General features: G+C 41.6%; 3 protein-coding genes and 1 long non-coding RNA gene across 5 annotated transcripts in view; 2 read left to right on the forward strand and 2 right to left on the reverse strand.

Moving 5' to 3' along the window:
• LOC137217599 (elongator complex protein 1-like) overlaps positions 1–1,326 on the reverse strand; it is a 40,293-nt gene extending 38,967 nt beyond the window's left edge. Inside the window, 1 exon segment of the mRNA XM_067724639.1 lies at positions 1,052–1,326. The gene's annotated coding sequence lies outside the window, so the exon portion shown is untranslated.
• A 103-nt stretch (positions 1,327–1,429) lies between these two features.
• Positions 1,430–10,503, forward strand: LOC137216811 (protein Abitram-like). 2 transcript variants are annotated; one of them, XM_067722872.1, is made up of 7 exons: positions 1,430–1,688; positions 2,819–2,870; positions 3,004–3,111; positions 3,475–3,604; positions 5,749–5,825; positions 5,905–5,974; positions 6,070–7,322. In XM_067722872.1, exons 1-7 carry the CDS (start codon positions 1,592–1,594, stop codon positions 6,205–6,207), a joined length of 672 nt encoding a protein of 223 aa, XP_067578973.1. In that variant the 5' UTR covers positions 1,430–1,591; the 3' UTR covers positions 6,208–7,322. The 2 variants fall into 2 exon arrangements, 1 of the variants encoding a protein (XP_067578973.1); XR_010939861.1 differs by lacking the exons at positions 3,004–3,111; positions 3,475–3,604; positions 5,905–5,974; positions 6,070–7,322 and adding an exon at positions 9,094–10,503 and having other exon boundaries at positions 1,603–1,688.
• A 2,992-nt stretch (positions 10,504–13,495) lies between these two features.
• LOC137217499 (uncharacterized) lies at positions 13,496–18,506 on the forward strand. The gene is made up of 2 exons (XR_010940117.1): positions 13,496–13,968; positions 17,011–18,506. It is a non-coding gene; the product is annotated as an uncharacterized lncRNA (long non-coding RNA).
• Positions 18,507–22,165: 3,659 nt separating this feature from the next.
• LOC137216667 (actin-like protein 7A) lies at positions 22,166–25,153 on the reverse strand. Its single transcript, XM_067722725.1, has 2 exons — positions 25,131–25,153; positions 22,166–23,537 (listed from the first exon to the last, which is right to left on the reverse strand). Exons 1-2 carry the CDS (start codon positions 25,151–25,153, stop codon positions 22,166–22,168), a joined length of 1,395 nt encoding a protein of 464 aa, XP_067578826.1.
• Positions 25,154–26,339: the final 1,186 nt, after the last annotated feature.

Consider the following 26,339-nt stretch of genomic DNA (forward strand, 5'->3'; position numbering starts at 1 on the left):
CCTTAAATGCGCTAAAGATCTCTCCACTCCATAGATCAATTCTGGATCCTCTCTGAAATTTCTGACAACGCATCTATTTTCTTCCCTTGCTCCTTCATCCATCCACCTCTTGGCTAATTATCATGCCCATGACCACAAGTACCAAACAGATCACTAATATGCTTAGTAGATCTAAATGTCTAGCCCTGACCCTCCCTAAACTGAACACTAAGCTCACATTCTCAACCTCCTGCTGTTACCACAGGGATTTCTCAAAAGCACATCAAATGCAACCTGTTAAATGAAGTACCTGCTATTCTCCACCAAACTAATTTCCCCTCTGGGGACATGGCATTCCTACTTTCTCTGTCCTCCAAGCTGAAACTGTGTGTCTGCTTCCCTTTTGCCCACACTTTCACAGTAAACTATTCACTGGTTACTGCCCTGCCTGTCAGTGTACAGTTTGAATCCTTTACATAGTACGTAATCCTACGATCCGGTTTGTGGCCTACATCAAATACCGACTGAGCACTTGCTAAGTGCTAGTCTGGACAAGAGATGACTGACAGTCACTGCCTCCTCAGAGGTCACAGCTTAACGGGGGAGAGGGCCACATAAGATACCACGTTACATGGAAATGCACGGGGACAACATCTCCAAGGAAAAGTTGCAGATGCGAGAAGGGACTCGCAGCACAGTACCTAAACTTCTCTCTACTACCGTCACCTTCTATCATGCATTGTTGCGCTTTAATTGGTGCATATCTTGGTTCGGCGGTATGGTCTGCAACTGCAAGGAATCCGGAGACTGGGTAAGTGTGCAGCTGGGGGAGCAGCATGTCATTCCCCCTCCTGCCGCGCCGCGCAGAGCGCACTGATGGCCGCGGGTGCAGCAGGCGCCAAGTCTGCAGAAAGAGGACTCAAGGAGGGCAGAGGTGGTCAAGCCGCACTTCACTCCCAGACCAGCAGCAGGCAGCGGTTGGGCGCTAAAGGGTCCCCTTCATCAGGACACCCTCTGGCGGACAGGGCCCGTTTCCGTGCCCCCACCCCAGCTAGGTCGCTCGAACGCTCACCTACGCCGCGCTCTGAGGACCCCCAAACAGCGGTGCGTCCGCCCAGGGCTGCGCACGGGCCTCTCCCTGTCCGCTGCTTCTGAGCTCTCACGACGCGCACTGGGTCTCCGAGCCGCCGGGCCGCTCGACCCCCTCAGGTAGTGGCTGAAGCCGGGCGAAGGGGCGACCGGCGAAACACTTACTCGCAAGCGAAGATACCCCGACACGCGCCGAGCGGCGCGGGAGTGACGCCGCGAGGCAGGGGGGCTGTAGCCTGCCTTCTTCGTCGCCCCGCAAAGATTTGTGAGGAGCGGCGCTGGCCGCTGCCCCCTATCCCTACATCCTACTGACTAGCCTATTGTGTTTGAACCCCGCTTTGACGTCAGACCCCAAAGCTCAGTAAGTGGCACCGGTAGGTGGAGCCTGCAGAGCCAGGGGAGCAGCAGGCGTGCGCACAGCGCGTGTCCCGGGCTACACGCCGGAAAGACACCTTCCTCCGTGGCAAGCGGGAGGAAGAGTACAGGCCCCCAGGGGGCGGGGTTTGCAGCACCTGAGGTCGCCATGGCTACCGAGCCCGAGACCCCTGAGGCCGCCTTGGCTGCGGAGCCCGCGGTGCCATCGCTTGTGGATCGTTACTTCACTCGCTGGTACAAAGCGGGTAAGTGGAGAATAATAGTCTCCTCTGGGCCCAATTTGTCTGACAGTATAGGGACTATGATGACAGATCATAAGCCACACGCGCCCTCCCCAGCGCTTCCTCCCTACGTCAGAAGGAACTGGATCTCTCTGTTCCCCTGTAGGCCAAGGGAATGGCATTTGCAAAGACGTGGAAAACAGCAGGGTGCATGCTGGGTAGGGCGAGCGCAGTGCGAGTTCATGAGGTTGGGTTGCTTGCGGGAAGATGGTAGACTAAGGTGAGATCCCCGAGGGAGGCAGGAGCTGGGTTGCAATCTCCATGAGTGCCTAAAGGGATTTGAGGGGCTCAGTCCTCCAAGAAGAGGCGATACATAAACTGATTTAAATGGTAGCGGTCTAAACTAAGGTAGAGGCATAGGGATGGAGAGAAGAGGGTGGGTTAGAGTAGAGTCATTTAGAAAGCAGAATCTAACAGTTTTACTTAAAGGAAGTCGCTGGTATTACACATTTGCCACTTAGAAGTAGGTATCCTGTTGTATAGCTTTGTGTACCCAGCAAATATCAGTGATGAGAGCATCGTTGGGGACCCTCCTGTAACCCAACTTCCTCCCATTCATTTAGGAATAATATGAGGTGTACTCATCTTTTACAATATTGAAATATTTTACAATAGCATACGTTTTATTAGCCAGACTTAGTGTAACCGACCGTCTGGTTTACCCTGGATTGAGGTGTTTTCCGGAATCCATTACTTTCAGCGCTAAGATCAGGACAGTCCTGGGCGAACCAGGATAAGTTCGTCTCTCTAAAATCGACCAACAAAACATGCTACTAACTTAAATAAAGAATACATTACTAATCACTTTTTTTCTAATAGAAATAATGATTGTACTCATTTTAAAGTGAGGATAAAAAAAGGTGGAGCAAAGAGTTAATCATCATTTTAACATCGAATGAAGGATTCCATCTGGACCAGATATCTTTAAATACTTTATGGTAAGCCTTTAGGTATATCGTTTTGAGTAATGAAGGGATACCAGTGTTGTATGTGTCAAACCTTCATAATTAACTACCTCTATGAACCAAAGAAAGTACTAGGCAGTGGTAGTAAATATTGATTCAACAGCCATCAGACTCATTCATTTCTTCTAGATGTCAAAGGAAAACCCTGTGAGGACCACTGTATACTACAACACTCTAACTGGTAAGAAAATTGGGAATTTTAAATTATCAAAAAATATTTTTTCTGGCATTGTAGCCTGGTACGGTCTTGTATTGAATAAATATTCATTAAATGATTATCTTCCACTGTACTGAGATGGTATTATTTATACTAGGAGTTTGGTTGACAAGAATGAGTCTTGCAGTGCCTACGCTAAACAAATAAACTTGGTTACCCAAACATCCAAATGGAGGACCACACCCTCAGTCGGCTACTACCTCAAGTAAGCAGCCTGTGCCTAACCACTGAATTGCCTAAGCCCATGGAGAGGGCTAGGGTAGAAGCACAGATGGTATCCTGTACATACCAGCATGCCTTACTTTTCTCTCTTCCTCCTCAGTGCTGTCTAAACACCTCTGGTACTCTTCCCTTTGGGGGAAGGAAATTCAGTCCCATTTTCTCCATTTTTATTACTGCATTCTTTTCTTCAGTTAAGCTACAATAGTAGTCAGAGGAAAATGGGGGGAAATGATAGGCTGACTAAACAAATGTCAGCTCAGCTATTCTTGTGCCAGTAGGAATACGGTGTTATAGGAGGAAGAATCATACCAAGCAATAATACAGGATCAATTTTTGCTCCTCTTAGAATATGTGTCATCACACTGGCAGGATCCCATCTAGTTCTTCAAAGTGGAAAAGCAATTAAAAGCATTTTCTATCAAATCAGTACCAACTGTAGCAGACTTCAGAACAAAGTCTCTGGGAAATTTAAGCGGGTATGTTCCTGTATTTCTCTATTTAAATCCTCTATTATCATAATAATGATAGAGCCAGCCAGTCTTAGAACCCAGTAATGTATGCTCAGCATACTTCCCTGGCAGTTAGAGATGACTTTAAGACTATGTAAACTCTAAAGAAATTCTCAGGCCCCCAAAATGAAGTATTTCAGAAGGTATATTATCTGTCATATTAGCTTCTGGGCCACCATCCCTATCATCTCCAGGATGAAGGATGGAGAAGCTGGGCCTTTGAAAGAACAACTCTAATACCAATATAACAAGATATTTTGTCCTTTCTAGCTTTGTTAAGCCAGTATTTCGAATTCTATAAAATTTAGGTGATCAATACTTCTTTATCGTATATTTTCACATGTGAACTTAAAAGTAAAAAAAGTCCTGAGGTAGTGAAAAAAAATCAATCTGAGAAAATATACAGTATTTGCTTCGTATCATTTCCCATTCCTAAATCACTGCCAATTTAATACACATCTAGCTACACCCTCCTCCTCCACGTAGTATTTAGTTATAGAAAATGTTACCTCTGCCCTCTACACCTTTAGGCAGGATGGACATTTTATTGTTAAAGGAGGGTATCACACCAAGGACAACTCATTACCATACTAAACTATCCTGACAAACCCCCCTGGATAGGAAAGTTTCAGTTGGTGATTTAGGTCCCTCATTTACTGAGTACATACTAAGAGTTTCTGCTAATTACCCTCAGTGTTCTGGAAGACCCTTGTTTATACTCCCCTTTGTAGTCCTGAAGGCCCCTAATAACCTGCCTTATAATTATTGATTTTTCCTCACTCAAGAAGCAAGTGGACTTTAAAAAGCATAGACCATTCTTAAAAGTCTACAAATTGCAAGTAAAACAGTTAGTGCTTGTGATGTTCCTGTGATAAATCTTTGTCCAAAATAGTAACACTGTTGTTACTTCTGAGGAACAGAGAGAGACCTGCATATGGAACCCACTGTAGATAAGCTTTGATCACATCTCAGCACTGCCCATCATTTATTCTCCCATGGGAGGTGACAAAAAGGGGTTAAAACACTTCTTTCTGACACAGAGCCAGTGGTAGACAAAACATCTGGGACAAGTCCCCAGCCCCTCCTCCTAAAAGTGGGGAGTCACACTGACTAGTATTTTGAAACGAAGTACCCACAGGCAGAGGAGTGAAGTGCATGCAGTAACACCTGAATGCTGTCTAATAATGTTGTGAGTGGGAAAGAGGCCATAAAGAACAGCATCTTGACCTCAGATGTTCACTGCAGTAAAAATTCCTGGGAAAAAAGGGGCAACACATCAGACATGCTTGCATCCATTTCCCATGAGCCTCCTTGTATTGGGTTGGCCAAAAAGTTCGCTCGGGTTTTTCACATTAGGGAAAAACCTGAATGAACTTTTTGGCCGACTCAATAGATATTTGTCAGAACCTCCCCAGATGTATCCATACAGTGGAGTACATGAAAGTATAACCGTGCCACAACATTTAAACAGACATATGTCAAAATGTAGTATTTGCTAGCGGGTTATAGGATAATGGGTAAGTTACTCTTATCTGCTACTTAAAACTTTTCTGTTTTCCAAATATTCCTCAAATTGCATTTTTTTAAATTAGAAAAATATCCCTTCTTCAGAAAGTCTTAGTGATTGACCTAATAAAGAAGTTCCTTTCTCTGTTAAGTTCTAATATAAGAATAAGGTAGGAATCTTAATGAAACTAACTTTGTACAATATTGCTGTCATTCTCTATAATGTTGAATTTTATATTACTGCTTATTGGTAAGATTTTCCTACCCTTTTGAAATCTTTACACTGGGCTATGTGCAGCTTTCTCATGTACAGTTAAATATAAAGTATAATAAGTTAAGATAAAATATATTCTTAATATGTACTAAACTACCTATTATCACATTTGTCTTAGCCTGCTTTTTCCTCTAGAGCCTAGGGTGGTGCCTAGCCCATAGAGGCATTTAGTATATAAGTATTTGAATAAATCAATGGTTTTTCTGTACTTAAGTCATTTTTATTTAAAATGCTAATTCCAGGAATATATCCTATTGTGACTCTGAGGGCTGCCTCACAAAGAAAAGTGAAAATGTACATCAATTAACTTTTTCTTCCCTTTTATTATCAGGGGGCACAGTTTCTAACAGAACTTGCACCTCTGTGTAAGATTTACTGCTCTGATGGAGAAGAATACATCATGTCTAGGTGAGTTACTTTTTAACCACAATTTTGGGGAAACAAAGAAGGTAATATTTTTCTTCAAAGCAATTTTTTCTTTAAATAGCTGTGTTAGAGGATGGTTGATGGAAGTGAATGAAAGCATTCTCCATAAGCCATCTATTCTTCAAGAGAAGGTAAAAGGGTCTGGGGAAGTAAGATCCCATCCACATACTTTTTATCTGGTTTTTTTTACCGTTTGACCGTATTAAATATTCTATTTCCCTTCTAGCCATCCACCGAAGGCTACACTGCAGTTGTGTTGCCCAAGTTTGAGGAAAGTAAAAGCATAACAGAAGGGTTACTGACACAAAAACAGTATGAAGAAGTCGTGGTGAAAAGCATCAATGCCACAACAGCTACCTCATGAGGATTAAGATTGAGTAAAAACAACAGGGCATTCTTATCCTTACCTGGCCTACGAGTTAGTGCACTAAGGAAGAACCAGAGGCGCTGAAGCATCCTTCACACCGGGCTATCTGCAGGGAGGCCTGATCTTAAAACCTGACCTAGTTTTCCTTCTTTATCTTGCATAACAAGCCTTGATTCCATTTTGTCTCCAACCTCCCAGATCTGCTTGCCCATGTACTCACTCTGCTCTTCTTTTGCTTTTCTCTTTCTAACAACTGGCAAGTGAGAGGCATTTTTCTGATTAAAAACCAACAAACAAAGCACTTTGAGGACAATTTGAAAAGACAGAAAAGTAAAAATAATTTACCCATCATCCTGTAACCCATTAGTAACTACTAGGTTTTGATATAATTCTGTTTGAATATTATGTCATGGTTATTGTTTTTGCCTCAATTTTCCATCACTTTGAAGTTGAAAAACAACAACTGGCCTTTCTTACCCAGTCTGCTTCAGTGTGACACGACTGAAACGTCTGGTCCCACCCCTTTTGCCCCAACTGCCTCCCTCAGGTTGCCGGGAAGAGGCAGGGTGTAGAGTGTACCTTCTCTAAGTCTATGGGTTGGCCTTCAGCTCTGAACAATGTAGCACTGTAACACTGGCTTCTTAATGAAGGACACATGAAAAGGCTTTGAAAGGGGCTTTGCTAACATGGAAGTATCAATATTATAATGTGGTATGAAGTAACACGTGCATTTGTGGTCACTCAGTCTCACACTCCAGTTACAGGGTCACCAGCGAAGAAGTTCCCTAGAAGTTCCTGGAATTCAAAGACACAGGTGCTTTTGAACAGAAAAAAGCTTTCACATCATTTAAACAATAAACAAAAAACTCTGAATTCATGGTTTAAGATTGTATACTTGTTTACATTGAATTTCAAATAAAAGGACTTCTTTTAAAATTGTTATTTTTCCTTAAGGGCTGCAACATATACATACATATAAACATTTCTGTTTTTAAATAAAACCATTATCCTTGAATTTAAATTCTTTTAGTTCTCCATCGTCTTTTGCTGTTCAAGTCAAAAGTTATCCCTTCCCCACCCCTACTTGCATTTAAATTAGAGAATATTCTCATTTGAGGTATGTAAAATATTTTGTAAATAAAAATTTTAAATTATTTTTGACTCACAAGGAAACTTCTTTTAACCCTAACTCTCCCCTAAGTAAACCCACTAGACATGATACAGGTAGTAACTATAGAAATATCTACTCTGATAGTGTTGTGAGCTGAAAGTGTAAGCACAAACCAGCAAATCCCCATTTCAGGTAGCACAAAGGGTTCCCAAAGGTTTCATAAAACAAAAATACTAAAGATAATAAAAGAATTATATATCTATTTTACATATAACATTACCTCACATCATTCTCCCATTATTTCCATTGTAATTTAAAAGAATATTTTGGTTTCAGGGAATAAAAATCATGTTTGATGATTTTTATAAAGAAATATTTTATAAAGGTCATAACCAACCTGAGTGCACCCCATTTTCTCTCCGAGGCCTACAGTAAATTCAAGTTTCCTTCAATAAAATATTGACTAGCTAATTCGTAGCACTGTGGTTCTTCAGGATCTTGTGAATATTGACTGTGATAGCTGACTCAGATAATGATCATCAGACGAGCTTATAGAACTACTGCCATTTGGCAACTGACATGTCCCGTTAGATTTCAAAATACATTTCAAAGCATTGGGATACAAGCCCCAAAAACCAAAGTTAACTATACTACATCATAAGGACAGAACTTATAACCAGATCCTTCAATCAAAACCCACCCGACAAAAACAAAAGCTTTAAACCCTAAAATTAAAAAGACTAAAGTCATTTATTTAATGAATATTCCAAAGGCACATATGTATACTTACTCAGAAATTATTTTGAACAGCTTAGTTCAAGTGTTCTCTGTCTTCTATCTTCTGCTCCATCAATTACTACTGAGAAGTACAAAAACTGCTTTTCAAGCCAGTAAGATAGGCTTAGGATTCCAGCTAATATCAAGGGCAGACAGGCCAGCTATGCTAGAACAAGAACAAAAACCATCTCCTAGTGAGTTCCTCCAGGATTCCATGGAGTGAGCTCCATGACCCTGTTTTTGGGTGGGGGAGGGACATGCATCACAACAGATTTCCTGTGCTCTGTGAAACACTTACTAGAGAACAAACGTGTGCTCCTGGCATGCATGATCTATGACAGAGGAGACAGCAGAGGCCCAGTCATACTCAGTGGACAGAGGGATTGAAGAAGAGTCCACAGGTTTAAGGAAAACCCTGCATCACCCAGACTACTGTGTCTCTTCTGCTGCAAATTAGTGTCCCAGATGATAAGCTTAAATTTAAAAAAATAGGAAGTTAGGGTCAAATGTGCCAAAGGTGAGCATATTTTCAAAATAGCTTCTTTGGATTAAATTGTCATTAAGGCAGTAAGGATATTCGGTTTGCCTTTTAAAGAACACTATTCATGGCAATGTCCCATTTAAAATCACACTTCAATTAGAAATATAGCAACCACCATGGCATTTATAGTTGTCAGAAAGCTTCACAATCAGTTTCATGATCAGAAAATAAAGCAAGATTTCAGTTTGTTTTCTTTACAAAATTGTTGTATTTCTGAAATATACAGGATCGTTTGCTTTCTAAAAATGTCAGCTTTGCCACATGGTGTTCCAGAGATCTGACCGCAGGAGCTTCTCAAGTTTTACCGTCCACAGAATCTTTATTTGTAACTGAGATCCATCGGTTGTTTTCCATTTGAAGCTGGAAAGAATTAAGACAATTGGTTTCTGCTTTACTCTTGAAATAAAAATTGCAAAATTAAATAGTATCTATTTTCTTCTGCATTTTCCTTTAGACTAATTTGGCCTCTCCCGTTGCGGAGCACAGGCTCCGGACGCGCAGGCTCAGCGGCCATGGCTCATGGGCCCAGCCTCTCCGCGGCATGTGGGATCTTCCCGGACCGGAGCACGAACCCGTGTTCCCTGCATCGGCAGACGGACTCTCAACCACTGCGCCAACAGGGAAGCCCTAGACTAAGTTTTTAAATGTGAGTTTAAGATAGAGAAATTATCTTACCTTCTTCAACAGTTTATAGCAAAATGAGAGAAGTTGGATCAAAATAGCCATTATGCCTCTTGTCTTTGTAATACTCTTATCAACCATAGTGACAGAAAGCAAGCAAATCAAATTCTTATAAGGAGGCCCTCAAAAGACTTTATCATTTATTTAGTTTGAAAATGGTAAACATTTCTTCTAAGGGATCTCAAAGGGTATGTAGATTAAGGCATCTGAGCTGACTTGATGACCTAAGGTCCCAGAACTCAGAAGCAGGGACTGTTGCCCAAGTCTCATGCCAATTTCATGGAACCCCAGGAAAAATGGATGGAAAATCAACCTGTTCTATTTCAGATGGTTTAGGGGCCTCTTAAAGGGCACCAAATAGTGGCAGTGAACCCCCTTCTTTGCAATTCCTTGCACTCTTTTTTGCACTGAGACTCCCTAAAACAAACAATAGAAGCCCTTCACTCTGAGGGGTCTGTGCCCTAGTTAGTCAGGTGATGATGTTGGGATTTAAGGGTAGCTGCTCTGTGCTATGGTATTAATCACGTCCAAAAAGCTAATTTATTTGGTGAACCTACTGCTTCCTGGGGTCAGTTGTAACTGCAGATGATAAATGGTTCTTGCAGTCAAGGCAGGAAAAATGGAAATAAATTGTTCTTCTGTGGGTATTAACACTTTATTTGAAGAAAAAGGGACTGGAAGCTAACCTAATAAAAAAAGAAGTGTGAAAGTTTCTCAAGTGCTTTCCTGAATGTCCCACCCTCCCTTTTACCTTTAGAAACACTTGATTCTGCAAGGGTGTCAGTTACTGTCTGGAGCTGGTGGCATAGAAGAACAAGCTTGTTTATTTCCAGGAGAAGCATAAGCTTATCATCATCTTTCAGCTGAAATGTAAATAAGGAAGTTATAACAACTCCAATGAAGTTCCATCTTTTAAACCTTAAGTACCTTTATACCTCAATAATATACCCTCAAAGTGGGTATTTACGACATCACCACCAGCACCAGGCAGGGATACGTGCATTACCTGTTTTGAGAAAACTTGCACACTTGAAGCAAGCTTCAAACCCTCTTCAGCAAAAACTGGGTAGAAAGGAAAAACATCACTACGTTAGGTGTATGTCGTCTAGATAGTTGGTAAGAAATACACTCATGGATAATTTTCATACAGAATGTAAAAAATAAAACCTAAACATAAAAAGTCTGTCATGGAACTTCTGTGGTTTTTTGTTGTATCCCTGAAAACACAAGAGTTTAACTGTATTCAGAAGCCGTTTTCCCAGACCTGGTGCAGAATCAGTCCCTGCAGTGGCTCCCCTACACCGGGACACCTCCAATTACCATGCAGGATCGCAAGACATTTGATGCTTAGCCATAAAAATTATGCCTGGGCTTTTGGATGGATCCGAAGCTCATCTCATAATATCCCCAATTATAAGAGGGTGCTGAATCTTGGAACATGGGGTCAAAAGGGTTAGATGAGGTCAAAAGTGTTAGAACATTGCTGCTTCCAGCTCAGCAAGATAGAATTTGTCACCTATACACATTCTTCAACCAGCCGTTTGAGGGGATTATTTTTTCACTATTCACCATACATTATACAATTTAGCAAGGAGAAGAGGATGATGGGAAAGAATACTGAAAAATACTTTAGAATATTCGGGATGATTACTTTTAAATGGTACACAGAATGTTTTAGGGTGAGAGATACCAGGGAAGTGAAGACTGAGCTTTAGGTGGCAGCAGGAAGAATGAAAAGAACAGGGCAAATCTGAGAGTGATTTGTGAAGAAAAATAATAGATCTTGGTAATAAATTAGATAAAACATATGAAGAAGAAGGAGGCAATAATGTCAAGGTTAACTTTAATTCCCTTTCCAACAGCCTTGCTATAATTGGATAACCTGATCTCAAGGTCAAATAGTCCTTCGCATCCTTCCCTATCCTTTAAAAGGGAAAACAATGCGGGCCCCTCAATGCGGTGGCTTCTCTTGTTGCGGAGCATGGGCTCTAGGCACGCGGGCTTCAGTAGTTGTGGTGCGCGGGCTTCAGTAGTTGTGGCACACGGGCTCAGTAGTTGTGGCTCGTGGGCTCTAGAGTTGCGGTGCACGGGCTTAGTTGCTCCACGGCATGTGGGACCTTCCTGGACCAGGGCTCGAACCCATGTCCCCTGCATTGGCAGGCAGATTCTTAACCACTGCACCACCAGGGAAGCCCCTATTCCAACTTTTTAAAAAGGGAAAAACTCACTTATAGTCAAATTTACAGAAAATTCCACATGAAGTATTTTCTATAATTCTTCTGACTCTGTTGACAATCATCCTCTCAAGCTGAAATCCCTTTCCTGAAGAGGCTCAGGTGAAAGCACATGGGAATGCCAAAGGAAAATACATAAAGTTGATAAAGTGATAGAAATTTCAAATTTCAAATGCCAGAATGCCCTTGGTTCTAGAGAGGCAAACAGACTAACAAGAGAGTCAGGGGAAGTAAGAAAGGACTCTTGTAATCCACTTATCAATCTAAACCTCCAGGTAAGTGAGGAGAATTAGAGCAAGGCCTATGTGGAGTTTCATGAGACACGTAGGGCAGAAGGGTGAGTGTCAGTACATGGTCTCTCCCTGAATGCCCTAAATCATTAGGAATATGGAAGAAGAAAAGGAAACTAACATGTACTGAGAACTGTAATGGTCTCAACCCTATGACAGATGCTTTCTTATGTGTTATCTCATTTCATCAATGTCATTCATCCAATTCAATAATGAAGAAGCCAAAAACCTTTCCTCGCATTCAGGGCAGTATAAGAGATACTCATTTGCTGATAGGATATTTTCACCTACTTGGGAAAAACTTAAACTTAATATTGCATCTAGTAACTATCAAAGCCCATTCTACTTTATCCCTATAATATTTAAGTTTTTTTTCCAATAAGATACCCAAAAGGCTCCACAAAATGCTACTGCAAGTCCTCTAGTTTTCTACCACCATCTATAGTATACATGTGTTGTGTGCACAGGTAAACATAAAATTACATTAAATCATTTAGAAAACTAGCTATTACCAACTTTTAGCCCAACTTTTATTCTACAGTATTAGCATGAAATGGAAATTAAATCTACATCTAGTTGATGAATTAAATCCTGCGAAGTTTTTAGTGGCCTCTCTCCCCTGAAATAAAATGAATTATTAACGAGGTAAGAAAAAATTATTGCCTGGGAATTGATTTTATATTAAAGTTTTAGAGCATTTCATGCATTAACATATCCCAAGTTTTGAAGAATAATATTGAATAGACTAAAAATATTTTGAGTATTCTTTTTTTTTAACATCATTATTGGAGTATAATTGCCTTACAATGGTGTGTTAGTTTCTGCTTTATAACAAAGTGAATCAGTTATACATATACATATGTTCCCATATCTCTTCCCTCTTGCGTCTCCCTCCCTCCCACCCTCCCTATCCCACCCCTCTAGGTGGTCACAAAGCACTGAGCTGATCTCCCTGTGCTATGCGGCTGCTTCCCACTAGCTATCTATTTTACGTTTGGTAGTGTATATATGTCCATGCCACTCTCTCACTTTTTCACAGCTTACCCTTCTCCCTCCCCATATCCTCAAGTCCATTCTCTAGTAGATCTGTGTCTTTATTCCCATCTTACCCCTAGGTTCTTCATGACCTTTTTTTTCATTTTCTTAGATTCCATATATATGTGTTAGCATACGGTATTTGTGTTTCTCTTTTTGCCATACTTCATTCTGTATGACAGACTCTAGGTCCAACCACCTCACTACAAATAACTCAATTTTGTTTCTTTTTATGGCTGAGTAATATTCCATTGTATATATGTGCCACATCTTCTTTGTCCATTCATCTGATGATGGACACTTAGGTTGCTTCCATCTGCTGGCTATTGTAAATAGAGCTGCAATGAACATTTTGGTACATGACGCTTTTTGAATTTTGGTTTTCTCAGGGTATATGCTCAGTAGTGGGATTGCTGGGTCGTATGGTAGTTCTATTTGTAGTTTTTTAAGGAACCTCCATACTGTTCTCCATAGTGGCTGTATCAATTTACATTCCCACCAGCAGTGCAAGAGTGTTCCCTTTTCTCCACACCCTCTCCAGCATTTATTGTTTCTAGATTTTTTGATGATGAAACAACTTTAATATTTAACTATTACTTCTTAAGGCACTTCAAAAAATTTCAGGTAAACATTATATATGTTCATTTTATAATGTAAGAAACTTAAAAGTGACAAGTTATAGTTGTTTTATTTTTTCTTTTTAAACTTTTTTATTTTGCTTCATAAATTAAAGATATAAGGTCTGATAATAAGTCTTAACTGAAAGAGCTTTGTTCCACAATGGAAAAAAGATCTGACCAAAAATCAGTAAATTCTCACTTTTTATTCTAATTTCAACTCTGGCAGGAATTCAGTTGTTTTTGAGGAGGCATGTCAGTTAAGTTTCAATTCTGAGTCTATAAAATAATCTTAATAATATTTGTGCTACCACTCTCATCAGAAGATTAGGGAATATCACATTGACAACTACTAAGAAGAATTAAGTTCTGCCCCTTAATAGCTATGAGACGTGAACAAAATATTCTTATTCTCAGATAAACTTCAAATGAAATATGAAGCAGAAACCACTTTAAAAACTCTAAGGCACTGGTAAGTGTGAAATATTTTAAAACTATAATGCACTAAAAAATCTAAAATATATAAATTATAAAGAAATATGAGTAACTGCATATAAATGATAAAGAAATTATATAAATTGTTAAGACAACCTTAAACACTAGCCTGAAGAAAAGCTATAGAATTGCCCAGGAAAACTACAAAACTAGATCCAGTGAAAACTAACAGATGAGTCTCAGAAAGAAGCAATTAGATGAGGCTGGGAAACCATCGTCTTAAGAGAAAACAGAAAAATTGTTTGGGAAAAAACAGGTATACTGACAGGGTGGGTAGAAAGCAAAGCCAGCTTGAGATTTTACCCCAATCATATTACCAAGACTTACCAAATTGGCACAAGGTGTTATCTATTACCATTATTCCATTAGTGAATGGCTGAGTCCTAACCACTGAACTGCCAGGGAATTCCCTAAAAAACTTTTGACAGATCAGTTTGGTGCCACAGTATTCACCCTTCATGTGGATCAATCAAGCATAGCAACTTCTTTTTAGCTTTGAAAAGGTGGCAATTTTTACGGCTGCTATTTGCATTCCTGGCATGTGAGAGGCAACGTTCTGAAATTTTTTCATTTAAATGCTATACTCTGGTAGCATTTTTTTTTTTTTTTTTTTTTTTTGCGGTACGCGGGCCTCTCCCTGTTGTGGCCTCCCGCTATTGTGGCCTCTCGCGTTGCGGAGCACAGGCTCCGGACGCGCAGGCTCAGCGGCCGTGGCCCACGGGCCCACCGGCCCAGTCGCTCCGCGGCATGTGGGATCTTCCCAGACCGGGGCACGAACCCGTGTCCCCTGCATCGGCAGGCGGACTCTCAATCACTGCGCCACCAGGGAAGCCCACTCTGGTAGCATTTTGATGGCATTTGAAGTAGACTTTGTGGGAGCCATGTCAAGTTTAACTTTCATGGCTTATGTTGCTACCAGGAATAAATGAACCACCTTCCGTTCCAGCTAAGCTCAAATAGCCAGACAGTTAACTGCTGTATCCCTAGATCCCCTTCTTCCTGGAGGCTGGCAAGCTGCCTTTGGTATCAGCCCCAAAACGTACACTTATTTCTGAGATGCTAACAATTCATCTCAGACCAGAGGCAGTTTGGTAATTGTTTAGTTTGTAATGTGTCTAATCCAGTTGTGATTTCTGTCCCCTGTTTTCCTTACTGCTGGCTTGATGTTGACCTTCAGGTCAAGTTCAGTCACAGCTTTCTCTAGGGTGGTCTAGTTGGCTTTATCAAAGAGCACTTCCATTTCCCAGCTGAGCCTTAAAGACTTTAAAATTTTGAGCCTTCTCATTATCAGAGTATGTATTATCAGTGTCCCTGTGTAGGAACTCTAGTGTAGATTGTGTAGGAAAGGAGAAGTTCTCATAATCCTAAAAGAGGCAGATGAGCTACTCACAAAATTAGTTCCTCTCAAATATTCCTCACCTGCCCCTTCCCAGATAACAGTAGTAGGGGGATCAGTGACTTGATGGGGCATTTTCTGATTGCTTCACGTTAAGATGCAACGTAGTACCATGCAGGTTGATTGCAAGTCTTGCAAAAATGTAATCCATTTCATAAAATGGATTAACGTTTTACCAGAGTAGCGCTTAAATCATGGCCGAATTAGACTTGTTATAACTGATAACAAAATTACTTCAAATGAGTATGATTTGACTATCAAAGGATTAAGAGAAGTCTTTGGAAAAACTGATAAAACCCTCAAAATATTTTTGTGAAACGACTCCCTCTGTGCTGTGAAATTCAAATATGGAAATGTGAAAGATGTCATGTCCTGCTGTCATACAGTTTGTCAGAATAATTTCTTTCCTGCCAATAAGTCAGTACTTGGTATTTATACATAGTTAAGTCTAAGAATCAAATATAATTGTACTTATGCCTAATTTTTAAAAATAAGATACACTATTTTCAAAACTTGTTTCTTTTTTAAAAAGCAGATAAGGTGTCATGGAAAGTTTAGTTACTATTTAACATGAAGTTATGGGGCTTGTTAACCATGAATTTAAGTAGCCTTTTCCAATATTGTTAAATAAGCAAAACCTCTTGTAGTCTTTTTGTCTATATACAATAGATTTTTGTTTGGGAGTGTAGGGAGTAGTAATTGTATGTGAAATTATAATACTGTTATGATTAGTAGAGAAAATCTGGATTGTACAGAAAAGTATGTCAAAGAAAATTAAGACTTGATAATTTGTAGTCATACGTGTGTACATGCATGTGTATATGTATAATGAAAATCATGTTTTTAAAACATTTTATCTGGAGCATTTTTCTCACATTTTAAAATATTCTCGTAAAAGAATTTTTCATGTCTGTATGGATCATATGTATAGGTGTACCATGAATAATACTGAGAAAGAATGTCTCTCTATATACATATTTTCTCATGTCTCTACTTCCTGTGTATGATTTCTACTTAAGTAAGAGACTCCATAAATCTAACTGAAAGAGGGCCTGGGAGTGTTATCTAACAGTGACAAATTTCCCCCAACCATCGCCCTCCTCTTCCAGTTATTTATTTATTTTTTAAGTAAGGACATTTTTATTGATCAGTGTGTTTGTAGAAATTTTTATTATAAGTGTTTTCTGTCCATTAACTTTACTTACTGAATACACGCCACTCTTATAATTGAGGTAAATTTTACATACAGTGAAATGTACAGCTCTTTGGTGTATAGTTTGGTGAAATTTAATACATGTATACGGCCTCGTAAGCACCACAACCACCACCCCCTCCCATTTGAAATACAGAACATTCTTCCACTTTGAATCACTCAGTGGGCATTTTTTTCTTCAACCCTCCCACATGCCTAAAGTTGAAGTGGGATTCCTCTTCTCGGGGCAGGGCCTCCAGGCTGTGTTTGCTCTGACCAGGAGGTTGTTAGGGTGACAGAAACATTAACTCTGGTTCTGATGGTCGTCTTGTAGGTGCAAAGCCCAGTCGCCTAGCTTTAGCTTAGAGTTACTGCCTCAGCTCCCACCAACATGAAGGAGTGTGTCTGTCACATTTTCTCTTTCCTTTCAGATGCTGAGCTTTTTATACCACCAAAGATCAACAAAAGAACCCAGTGGAAACTGAGCCTTCTAGAGTGACTCTGACCCCAGTTAGGAGGGCTCTGGCAGAGAAGGCTGTTTTCCTTCCACTCCTCACTCCTCGAGGCCTGGCTGTTGGGAAGTGGGAAGAGTAAGACCATCTACCTTAGCATTACGGAGAGCTGCTCTGTACAGCAGACCTCAGCAGACACCAATTCTATTTTATTTTGCATATAATTTTAATCATTAAGCAAGACTTTAAGCTTTAACCCATATAGCACCATTTTGTAAAAATTACTGTTCTTTTACTTAGTGCTTATTGAGAGCATATTTCTGGTATTTATGGTAATCAGGACATTGGGTTTCATTCCCAGCTACAGGTTGGAATCATACTGGAACTGTAGACAAATCACAGAATTGATTTGTGCCTCAGTTAATTGGGAATGTTTCGTGGCTGCTACCTCAAAAGTGTGAAGAAAAGTAAAGTAATGTTTTTAAACTGTTTTATGTTCCTTGAGGAAAGCATTATATATAAACAACATGGCTATTAGTGCTCCTAACATTTGGTCAAATTTCATCATTTAAATGATTTCACCTTGAACTAAAGCAGAATGAAAAGCGAAATCTATCCTTTGATATTCTAAGCCTTCCTATGCTGACAGCGGTTATTTTGTAGTATCTTGCCAGGTCATGTGCTTCCAGTTATAACTGGTTTGAGCCTCCTATCACTACAGGGTCCATACGGACTATTTTCATTGCCTGTGAATGTTCTGCTAGAGTTAGCAGTGTTAGAGCTGGAACAGATTAGAATTTCTGAAACAGTATTGCGTACATTTGGGATGGTGAGCAGTGTGCATCATAGGCATGAACAGTAGTAAGTTACTCCTTTTTCTCCAAATGTTGCTTCTTTTAACATAGTGTTTTTGTCAGTATCTAGGCCATTTCATTTATTTTTCTTTATGGTGCTTAACTGACCTATGTCTTTTAGTTATTTTCTTTGAAGCAAATGAGAATTTATCTCTTTTTGGTGAGTCCAGAAAAAGCTCAGTTTGTTTTGACAACAGTTTTGTGGCTGACTCTTGGGTAAGGTTAACAATCTCTTTCATGCTTTTAATACCAGAACCAGACCTTTATTACTCTATGTAGACTAACAGGAAGTCAGAGTATAGGTATACCCAGAATTGTGTAACTAAAGAAGCCTTTCCCTAATATAGCAAAATGTAAACTATAGAATCTAGGTGTGTTCACTGTATAATTCAACTTTTCTGTGTGTCTGAAAATTTTCACAAAATAATAGAAAAAGAAGATCTATAATTAAGTGCCCAACATTGAAAGGTTGCAAGTGCTTTTTGACTACTCTTTGGTGTGGATTAATGAACATGGTAACTTATATGACATTTTAATATATTATAGTACTCTTGCTATGGATAATAGTAAAGGGACCCATGCTGATGGGTTGGAAATAGAAGTAAATGTGCCTGTTTATAATGGTGTGACTTTGCGTGGATGTTCACTTTCCTTGAAATACTGTATGGAAACAGCAAGAAAGAATTTGTGTGAATACAAATTACTATCAATTACTCTCTCCTCTGAGCGAGATGGAATTTTATTCATTTGGAGAAGGAGCAGGTGGGAGCAGACCATCCAAATTGAAGGCAGAAGGCAAAGTCAAGGGTGAATTTATGGGGGGAAATGCTGTGTATAGGCAAAGGAGAAACTCCTGGGAGTGATGAATGCTTAATTTTGGGGAAAGAGTCTATCAAGTTCTAAAGAGGAGTATATAATTCTTCCCCCAAATTTGGGCTCTTCCCAAATTCATGTTGCAGGAAGCTAAAAGCCTCAGTTATTTAGTTTGTTCCATGGAATCAGCTTTGTTCAGATGCTCCAGACATCAAGAGGAAACTTGCAGAGGATTGTCTCCTGTAATCAAAGTGTATTTTACATTTAGACTTTTTGAAAAACTGAGGCAGAAGCTAATGTTTTTATTATGCCTTTATGAGTACAGCTTGGTGTTATTTCTTAGCACTGTTGCATATTTTAAAATAAATTTATTTTTCACATATATCTACATATATACACACATATTTATGTGTGTATATACATACATGTGCACACATCTGAGGGATTTTTCATAGCCATAATTGAGAGGATGTTTTTAAAAATAAACAAAACTGACGACTCTTAGTAATTTAAGGTGACTACAAGTTTGGGAAGCAAAATTAGCTTTTTTTCCTCCTCCTGTGCTGGCCCATAACCTTCTTTGCTTCACTAGAAGCACCACCTGGACAAGTCCTTGGGAGTCTTTGGCTGTCCTTCCTTTTCTGTCATATTTAGTAGTAACTGAGTTGAGGATGAACATCTTAGAAGCTAGGTAACCATAAATATCCGAGATCTGTAGACAAGCCAAAGTTTATATTGGTGATGTTTGGCAACCCTGAAGGCCTGCTCTTGATTCCTATTTTCTCTGTGCTCCCTAAGCCCTTGCCTATGCTTCATGCCTACAGTGGGCTGTTCCACCATTATTCTTACTAGCTTTGAAGTCCCAGGAACTTCAAGACCAACAGATGTCCTCTTGGTATACGGAAAGAACAAAGTCATGGGTCCACTCATCTTAGTGTCCTTGAACAAAGTCATTTAATCTCACTGAATCTTGCTTTTCTACAACCTTGTGTGCCCACTGGGATAACCTGGGTTTCTCAGCCTTGGCACTGTTGATAGTTTTGGTTACGTCATTCTTTGCTGTCCTGTGCCTATAGGATGTTTAGCAATATCCCTGGCCTCTACACATTTGATGCCAGTACTACGTACCCTCTACTCCTGTTATGATAACCACCAATATCTTTAGACATTGTCAAATGTCCCTTGGGGTTCAAAATTGTCCTCAGTTGAGAACCATTGGGCTAAGATGACTTCCAAATACTTACTAAAAACTATTCATCTTTTTTAATGTGTGAGGAGGATTCTTTTTTTCTGCAAGGGTGATTTATATGGATCAAGTGAGAGAATTCATAAATGTGCTTTGAAAGAGATTACACAGTTGTTTACCCTTATATTGGTATTTTTCATTTTAAAATGCCGTATAGCATTTGGTCCTAGGATGGCCTGGGAGTTCCCATTCTCCAGAACCACCTCTCATGCCTCCCCTTCATCAAGACCCTCACCTTTTTCGGGGTAATAGACTGGGGGTTCATAGACCCTTAAGGGATCTAAAATAGAATATTTCTGTAATCCTATGTATTTTATTTGATACAGTTAAAAATAGTATTCTATTATTCTGAGGGGTCCATAGGCTTTACCACCCTGCCAAAGAGGTCCAAAGGTTAAGAATTAACTAAACTTCAACCTACCCATCAGTGAATGCTCATAGAGTGTTGACAGTAGTGGTTTGGGCAGAAACTGAGGTGAACAAGGCATACCTCTCTCAAGTCAATGTACCCAACTCTTAGCTGATTCCCTGATCCTCCAGGGTAAGGCTTAGTCCTTGCTGACTAAGCTCTTCTGTGGCTATTTTTGCTTCCCTACTCTAGCTTGCTGGTGCCAGCCAGCTGTGCTTACTTACCAGGCCTCCAGGGTGGAGCATTTAGGTCTTTCAAGGCTGTCTAGGCAAACCTGGAGGCTATGAGGGTGGTTCTGTAGGGCTTCTCCCTGGGAATGGTAGAGATGCCATCGCTCTCCTATGAGTGATTGAATGTGTGTGTCTTTGGGTGTACGTGTGGCTCAGGATCATAGTAAGGCATTTGGACTCCTTATAAGAGGTAGAATTCTACAAGATAATACTAGCTAACAACCCTTGGGATCACCTCCTGGAGGCCACACACTGGTATTCAGGTGTTTACCTCTGATATTTACATCAGCTGTGTGAGGTAGGCATTTGAATTCAATTTTACAGGTGAGCAGACTCAGGTCACACAGCTAGTTGGTAGCAAAACAGTTTCAAATCACAGAGTCTAAAGCCCATGTTCTTTCCACTATTTTATGCTGCCTGCCAGTGTTGGAGACAGGGCAGAGAATGTACTGGGGACTCCTCTAAAAAACGGAAGGTCCAATTATAAACTGCCCCGCAGGAAATGCCACAGAACATGCTGGGCTCTGGAAAGGCTTCCCGGACCATGAAGATCTTTATGTTCCTTCAGTTCCTTAGTTGGGTTAGAATGACCAGCATGGACCAGCCTCCCATAAACCCACACTGCAGAACTGGCAGCCTTTATCCCGCACCCATTCCAGACTCCAGTTGTATACCCTGCAGGTTGATGGAGAATCCAGTCTGGTTGGAGAGGAGCATCTGCTGCTTGAAGTGTCTGGAGAATGGCTGTGGGTTGCATCCTCATGACCTTAGTGCTGATAACCCAAGACAAATCTGCCCCCAATTTTTTAAAGGGGGAAATCTATATAGCATCTATTCCATGAAGAGTTTTTCCCTTAAGATACACATATCTTGCTCATAATACACCAGGCTTCAGCAGCCAGTCACCATGATGGCTTGGTAAGAACTGGTATCGAGACATAAATGACTACTGGAACTAAAAGAAAGTACAGTTAAAGCAGGCATCAGACATCTTCATCAGCTCTTTCCAAGTCTTCAGAGTCACTGATCAAGTGTGAAATGCACTCTGCTGCTTTGTGGGCGACTGAACCATTACAGCATACTTCCTGTTGGTGTTTATTGAAAGGGATCGTCTTATAGGCCACAACAGCATTTGCTCTATCTACCTAATCTATCTTTATCACACTCCCCCTTCCAAGCAGAGTTTAACAATACTGTAGTACCTAAAGTGGGGAATATACAAAATAAGGGACAGAATAATTTTAGAGGTAGTTTCTCCCCCCAATACTTAAGCAATTAAACTATAAGCTACGTCTTTTTGGTCCATAATCACTCCCCCCTTCTCCCCCCCCACCCCCCGCACTGCCCGTCTCCTTCACCCAGCCCCCGCTGTTGTTTTGGCAAATGGACATTTTAAGGCAGATGCTGCATGTATGAAGTTCTCATTGCATGAGGAAATAGAGAAATACATTGTGGAGGGAAACGCAAGGATTGTTTAATACTGCAGGAGTGAACTGGCTGGCTCAGCTCCCTATGTATGGGATGGGTGCTCACCCAGCAAAGCTGACGCATGGCCACCACAGCAACCATGCTTCATCGGAGTTCAGAAGCACCTTCTGTAGAGGAAGAAAGGCCCATGTTCCTCATACTCAAAGCGGTGGACCCACAGTGGTTGGAAGCCCTGAAGCGATGGTAGGAGGGAGCCACCCGTCCACACTGCAGTGTCTCTTTCGGGCAACACGTTTACCTGGGGGGTGTCATTAGGACACATGCTTCTCAGCTCCTTCTGCAGATGGTTAGGGAAAACGCTGAGCATGGTGCTCCCCCCACAGAGTAGGATATACCCCATGAGGTCTCGTTTGAGGGTGATGTCACACTTGTTAAGGCAGGACACTGTCTGGGTGTGGAGGCCCAGCTGCATGGACTTGATCAGAGAAGGCTTGAAGAACATCTCTGAGCAGAGGAACCTTTCCTGGCACAGGTATATCTCCTGCCCATCCAGCAGGGTGTACTGGATTGTATGCTCAGTAGCTGGGACTTTCTTCTCTTCAGTGGGGACCAGGGCCACAAAGCAGCATTTCTTCTTGATGTCCTCCACAATGCCCAGCTGGTCCTCAGTGAAGTGTTTCCCCAAATTGTTCATCAGGCCCATTAAGTAGGTTGTCAGGTCAGAACCCGCGTAGTCCAGCCGTCCAGTGATGCTGGGCAAAGGATAGCCCTCGTAGATGGGAACTACATAGGACACACCGTGGCCGACCTCCACAACCAGGCCAGAGGTCCTTCCGTAGGAGTACATGGACAGGCGGGACTGGTAGGCGATATGCATTGCGGGAGTTTTGAAGGTCTCAAACAGCATTTCAGCATACTTCTCTCTATTTGTGTGTGGTCTCAGGGGTGGGTCTGAAACCAAGGCGGCGTGCTCCTCTGGGGCAATCTTCATCTCTTGATGGAAAAGATATTCCCAGATATCCTGCACTGTATCCCAGTCCATGATGATGCCATGTCGCAGAAGATTAATTAGCTTGAGACAAACTTCTGGGTTGATAAGCTCGTGCCACACAAATGTCTCCTTGTGATTGTCCCCGGTTTTGGCCATCTCCATGTAGGGTTTGCCCACTGTGGGTGAGATCATGTGGGTGGGCTTTGGCAGCCCGGCAAAGCCACATTTACAGTAGCCCGTGCCAAGGTCCACGACCACTGCTTTGGTCAACTCTAGCTTGGGCTTCTTATTGACCACAGGTGATTTTGTAGGTTCTTCTGGCTCTGAACGGTTGCGGCGAACCCACACTGCCTGCTTCGCTGGGCCGTCCTTTAACGAGGCAGTCTGGAGGACCTGTGTCTGCAGGGAGTCCTGTTCACCCGTTCTCTCGGAAGGCCAATCCCCTATGATTGCCGCCTGTGGAGCCCACACGCTCTCAAGAGCTGTTTTGCTCTCAGAAAGTTCCTCAATCCCACTGGCCTCAAGGCCTGAAAGGCTTAAGTCAGAGGGCAACTTGAGAATTTCCCCAGTGATGACACCACTGATTATGACATAATCCAGTGTCCCAGGGCTTTCTAGATACTGGGAACCTTTGTGTGGGTTTGTGTGGGAACCTAACCTCCTGTGTTAGGGTAGATTTGAAATAATGTTTCTGAAGGGACTTACTTTTTACTAAATTTTGTAGTAAACCTGGTTTATCCAATCAATTAATATTCATTGAGTGCTTACTATGTGCAAGGCAGGCAGCAGTGAAAAAAAAAGACAAAAATCTCTGCCCTTGTAGAGTTTACATTCTAATCAGTGGGGGTTGGGGAGAGGCAGACAATAAACAAAATAAATATATGTTAGAAGATGTTAATGGCAAAAGAAAAAAGGAAGCAGGGAAGGCTGGGGAGAGGGTGGCTGTGTTAATGTGCCATGTAGTTTTCTCCCTGAGACAGTGACACTTGAGTTAGGACCTGAAGGAAGTGAGGGAGAGTGCCATGTGTATATCGGGGAGCAGCAGGTGCAGACGACTGTGGGTTAGAGCAGGGTCTGTAAACTCAGGCCTGCAGCCTGTTTTTCTTAATAACGTTTTATTGGATCACAGCCATGCTCATTCGTTTACATGTTGTCTATGTCTGCTTTTGTGCTACAACATCAGAGTTGAGTCATTGCAATAAGTACTGTATGGCCTGCAAAGCTGAAAATGAGTATCGACTATCTGGCCCTTTGCAGAAAAAGTTTGCCTATTCCCAAGTTAGAGGATTCCAAGAAGACCAGTGTGGCTGCAGTGGAGACAGCAAGGAAAAGTAGAGATGGGAGAAGGGGTGGGGGATGGAGAGCAGCTCATGTTAGGTCTCATAGGCCTTTGCTAGGACTTTGGCTCTAACTCTGTGTGAAGTCAGAAAGCACTAGAGAATTTTGAGCAGAGAGTTGACACCATTTGATTTAGATTTTAGCAGGACCAATGGCTGCTATGGTGACCGTGCCAAGCACTTCTGTCCCGCCTATTTCTTAGGGCAACCTGCAGAGGAATTATTTTTGGACACATATTTGCACACATACTCCTCCTTTGTCCAGGTCATTGGGTTGACAATGAAATTAGACCCTACAGTCCCACTGATGAGAACACTGAGGCTCTCAGGTACATAGCTCACCCAAGGATATCCAGCCAGCAGTGCCAAGTTCTGCTGACTGCGACTTCTTCCCAGGGGTGTCCCTTGATGGGACCCAACATGTGTCTCTGAGGCTGCTTGACCACTGTATCACATGCCATCTCTGAAGCTGGGCCTGTTGGTGCTGACACCTGCTGCTCTCAAGGCGCCCAGGATCCATCCTTATGTTATGCAGCACTGTGCTCTTAATAAGGAGGCAGTCACTACAATGGTGGGCTTTCTCCTTTAAGGAAGTTACTGGGGATGCTCTTTACTCCTTTTGGGGTATGAGAGAAGAAAAGGACCAAGTCTAGTTTCATGAGCCTTGTGACTATGTGATAGGGGCAGCTTCTTGGTTCAATGGGTAGAGGAGGAGATGGTATTGAACTTTGAAAGAAGAATAGGAAAGTACTTTTCTCTATGCCTGGCTGCCTGAGAAATAGCTTACTTACCTCTGCTTTTCAGGGGTTTGCATGGCCAACTTGGATTATCTGACTTTATTTCAAGAGAACTTGTATGACAACCAAAGGTGTATTTAGTTTAGAATCATCCATTTTCCTTCTCCTCAACCCACCTCTTGATTTCTGAGAAATATGCAGCTGCTTAGTACATTTTTACTGCCCTGGAGTCCTGTAAGAGGCTCTACTAGTTTCCTATTGAGGCTGTGACAAATTACCACAAATTTAATGGCTTAAAACACAAATTTATTATCCTGCAATTCTGGAGGTTAGAAGTCCACAGTCAGTCTTAGTGGGCTAAAATCAAGGTCTCAGCAGGGCCTCGTTCCTTCTGGAGGCTCTAAGGGATAATCCTTTTCCAGCTCCTAGATGCTGCCTACCTTCCTTGGCTTGTGGCCCCTTCCTTCATCTTCAAAGACCTCTCAGACTTCTGCTTCCATTGTCATATCTCCTTATCTGAACTTGACCCTCCTGTCTCCCTCTTCTTAAGATAATTCTGATTACTTTGGGCCCACCTGGATAATCAAGGGTTGTTAATCTCCCCATTGCAAACTTCTTAGCTCACATCTGCAAAGTCCCTTTTACCATGAAAGGTAACATATTCACAGGTTCCAGGGATTCAGATGTGGACATCTTTGGGGGACAATTATTCACCCTCTGTCACTCGACCTGTGCATCCCACTTCACTAAGACACTCAGAGCATGACATGCTCTGTTTCACAGGCTCCTCCCCCACTGCTCATGCTTGCTGTCCTTAGTGCTTTCTGTCATCATAGGTGGGAGAAGTGATGTGCTAGCTTAAGGCCAATTGCTCCATCTGTAAGGTCCATGGGCACAGGGACTGTCAGGGTCCATCCCCACATCCTTCAGGCTAAAGCCAATGGACCCATTTCACTCCTTTTACTTCACCTCTCAGGATTATGCATACTTGGATGCTGTCTCCTGATGGAAACCCTTTTCCCCTTAGCTTTCACGTCACCCTTTGTGACCCTTTTCTCTGGGTCAGCACACAGTGGTATCAATGACGGAAAGATATAAAGACTGTTGGCACACTGAACCCAAAACCTCCACTGCCTGGCACATGCAACCCTGCACACTTGTCACCAGCCATCTAAGGCGTATGTGGGCTCCTGGGGTCTCTGGTGAGGTCCCTCTAGGTAGAGACACTCTATGTTGCTCATACTTTCTTGGGCCGTATTTTCT

The sequence above is a fragment of the Pseudorca crassidens genome, chromosome X (assembly GCF_039906515.1).
Source record: "Pseudorca crassidens isolate mPseCra1 chromosome X, mPseCra1.hap1, whole genome shotgun sequence".
Lineage (NCBI taxonomy): Eukaryota > Metazoa > Chordata > Mammalia > Artiodactyla > Delphinidae > Pseudorca > Pseudorca crassidens.

Coding starts and splice junctions, on each gene's coding strand:
- LOC137216811 (XM_067722872.1), top strand. CDS start 1,592: ATGGCTACCGAGCCCGAGACCCCTGAGGCCGCCTTGGCTGCGGAGCCC. Junction 2,871..3,003: donor ATACTACAACACTCTAACTG/GTAAGAAAATTG, acceptor TATTTATACTAG/GAGTTTGGTTGACAAGAATG. Junction 5,826..5,904: donor GAAGAATACATCATGTCTAG/GTGAGTTACTTT, acceptor TTCTTTAAATAG/CTGTGTTAGAGGATGGTTGA.
- LOC137216667 (XM_067722725.1), bottom strand. CDS start 25,153: ATGCAAACCCCTGAAAAGCAGAG. Junction 23,538..25,130: donor CAAACCCCTGAAAAGCAGAG/GTAAGTAAGCTA, acceptor CTCTGACTTAAG/CCTTTCAGGCCTTGAGGCCA.